The sequence below is a fragment of the Triticum aestivum genome, chromosome 2D, assembly GCF_018294505.1.
Source record: "Triticum aestivum cultivar Chinese Spring chromosome 2D, IWGSC CS RefSeq v2.1, whole genome shotgun sequence".
Taxonomy (NCBI): Eukaryota; Viridiplantae; Streptophyta; class Magnoliopsida; order Poales; family Poaceae; genus Triticum; species Triticum aestivum.
This window is the reverse complement of record NC_057799.1, coordinates 656,499,154-656,501,491: the sequence shown is the minus strand read 5'-3', so window position 1 is coordinate 656,501,491 and position 2,338 is coordinate 656,499,154. Positions and strand designations below refer to the sequence as shown.

The window sequence follows — 2,338 nt, the reverse complement described above, 5'->3', positions numbered from 1 at the left end:
CCGGTGGCGGTCGCACCATTGGAGGAGGACGGGTGGGGGGCGCAGTGGACAAGGGTCCCGAGGCGGTGCGGTGGAGTCGGGGACCAGCTGCGGCGGCGCGGTGGAGGTGAAGACGGGCGGCGGCGGCGCGGTGGAGCCGGGGACGGGCGGTGGCGGCAGCGGGGATAACCTAGCGCGGTCGAGACAGACGAATCGGGATGATGCGGTCGGGTGGGGGGATTTTCTTTTCTTAGTCTCCACTAACTTGCCATCAGTGGGACCAAAAGGAGACGGCAAACAAAGGCTTGGTGCTAGGTTTTTTTTCTTTTAGTTCGCCGTCGACAGGACAGCAGGCAGACGGCAAAGTAACTGACTTTGTTGTCAGTAGATAACAAAAACAGACGGCAAAACTGGGGCACCGTTACCTACCGTTAGGCTGGACACGTGTCCATCCTTTGCCGTCACCCAGAGAAACAACAGACGGCGAAGAGCCAGTTTGCCGTCTTTGTTTTCTTTGTCGTCAACCTTTCACTAGATTTGTCGTCAGTCAGTGCGTTCACAGACGGCAAAGCAAATATTTGCCGTCAGCAGACGACGGCAAAATTTTCTTTGCCGTCTACCCTGACGAAATGCTCACGGCAAAGCCGCTCACTGACAGCAAACTAGCACCTGTAGTGAGCATGCATGCGTGCAAAAACGTACGTACAGAAAATAATTACATATGTAGCATTTTTTTCTATATATGATAATGAAAATACGAACGTAGATTTGACCGAGAACATTTGGTGGCTGATTCAGTCAAGGCACACTTTGTAAGAATGGAAACACTTCTAGCGGCCGGTCACACGATATAACGCAAGCGCGAAAATTGGTGGGAACTCGGATTGGTGGAGAATCAGATTGCGCGGCGGCAGCGGAGAGCTGATGGCGCGCAGAGCGGCGCGGCGGGGCGGGCGGTACGACGTGGCGGCGCGAGGACGCCACCACGTTGTCGGTTGGCAGTTATCGCCGACGGTGGTGGAAGCGCCCGGTGTTAGCGAGGCAGGGGGCGCAACCGAAGCCGTGGGCTGGAGGCGAGGGGGCTGCGAAAGATGCGCGGAGGCGTAGCGCCGGGAGTGGGGGGGCGAAAGGGCACATGGCCCTTCGCCGGAGGGGTCGCGTGCTCACAGTAGCGACATTAACACGCCCCTTGTAAAAAAGGAAAAGTAATCAAGAAACATGTATGGAGTAGTGTTTGATAACCATAGAACATACTCCCTCCGTTCCAAAATAGACGACTCAACTTTGTACTAAGTTTAGTATAAAATTAATACAAAGTTGAGTCATCTATTTTAGAACGGAGGGAGTATTTAATTAGAGGGCTCTGGTACATAAATTAAATTATAAGCTATATAGTATAAATGCGTACACTGCACGCACGGACAGCCTTATTTTCACGACATCGTCTTATATTCATCTTATGTAACAAACTTTATTCTCCACACTCATTGTATGTACGCGTATTATGCTGGTGGTGGTATCGTCCGCTACTAGCTACGATGATACCTTCTTCCTCATGGGCAGAAGGTAACCTGGTAGCTGTTGTTGTTGCCGTTACAGGCGTGGTTCTTGGTGTCATCGGTCGGGAAGAGGTAGGCGTCGGGGCACTTGTCGGCCTGGCACACCAGGTTGGGCCCGTTGCTGCAGGAGAATGACAACGGCACGTTGAAGCCGTCGATGACAGAGATGTCGTAAAAGTCCTGGCCGTTGCCGATGGTGAACTCGGCCAGGGTCAGCGGCGGCTGCCCGGACAGCGTGCACGACAGCGCGCCGCCGCAGTCGGCAGTCTGGCAGCTCCCGGAGTTGCCGTTGAAGTTGCAGCCCGTGCGGCCCCACACCCTGCCGGAGGGCGTGTCCGCGGGGACGTCGAGGGTCCACGTCTCGCCGGTGTTGAGCTGCCGACCGCCGCCGATCGGGGTGGCCGCCGGCCACACCGTGTAGGGGCAGTTGTTCTTGATGTTGAACGTCGCCGCGTTCGTGCTAGCAGCGAACACGGCAAGGAAGAGGACCATGGAGGCAGCTGCTGCCAGGTGGGACGAAGCCATTTCAAGTTGCTTTGCTTCTGTGTCGTCTACACGTGGTTTGGTAGTAGTGCGGGATGATTGATGTGCTAGGGACGAAGGGGCATGGGTATTTATAGATGGCCGGGACTCCGGGATGGAAGGACAACTGGGATAAAGTCAAGGATGGTGTCCTTGAGTCAATTCGTGTGACTTGGAAATTTCCACGCATTCATCATCAATCAACAGGGAGACTCGACTCTGTCCATGAGCCACTTCGCAATCGCATAGATTTATCTTTCACACAGATCAGGATCGAA

General features: G+C 54.6%; 1 protein-coding gene across 1 annotated transcript; it reads right to left on the bottom strand.

Annotated features, from left to right (window-relative positions):
- Positions 1 to 1,350: 1,350 nt before the first annotated feature.
- On the bottom strand, positions 1,351 to 2,108 carry LOC123050888 (thaumatin-like protein). The gene has a single exon (XM_044473610.1). The coding sequence runs from the start codon at positions 2,061 to 2,063 to the stop codon at positions 1,533 to 1,535; it is 531 nt and encodes a 176-aa protein (XP_044329545.1). The 5' UTR covers positions 2,064 to 2,108; the 3' UTR covers positions 1,351 to 1,532.
- Between the last annotated feature and the right edge of the window lie 230 nt (positions 2,109 to 2,338).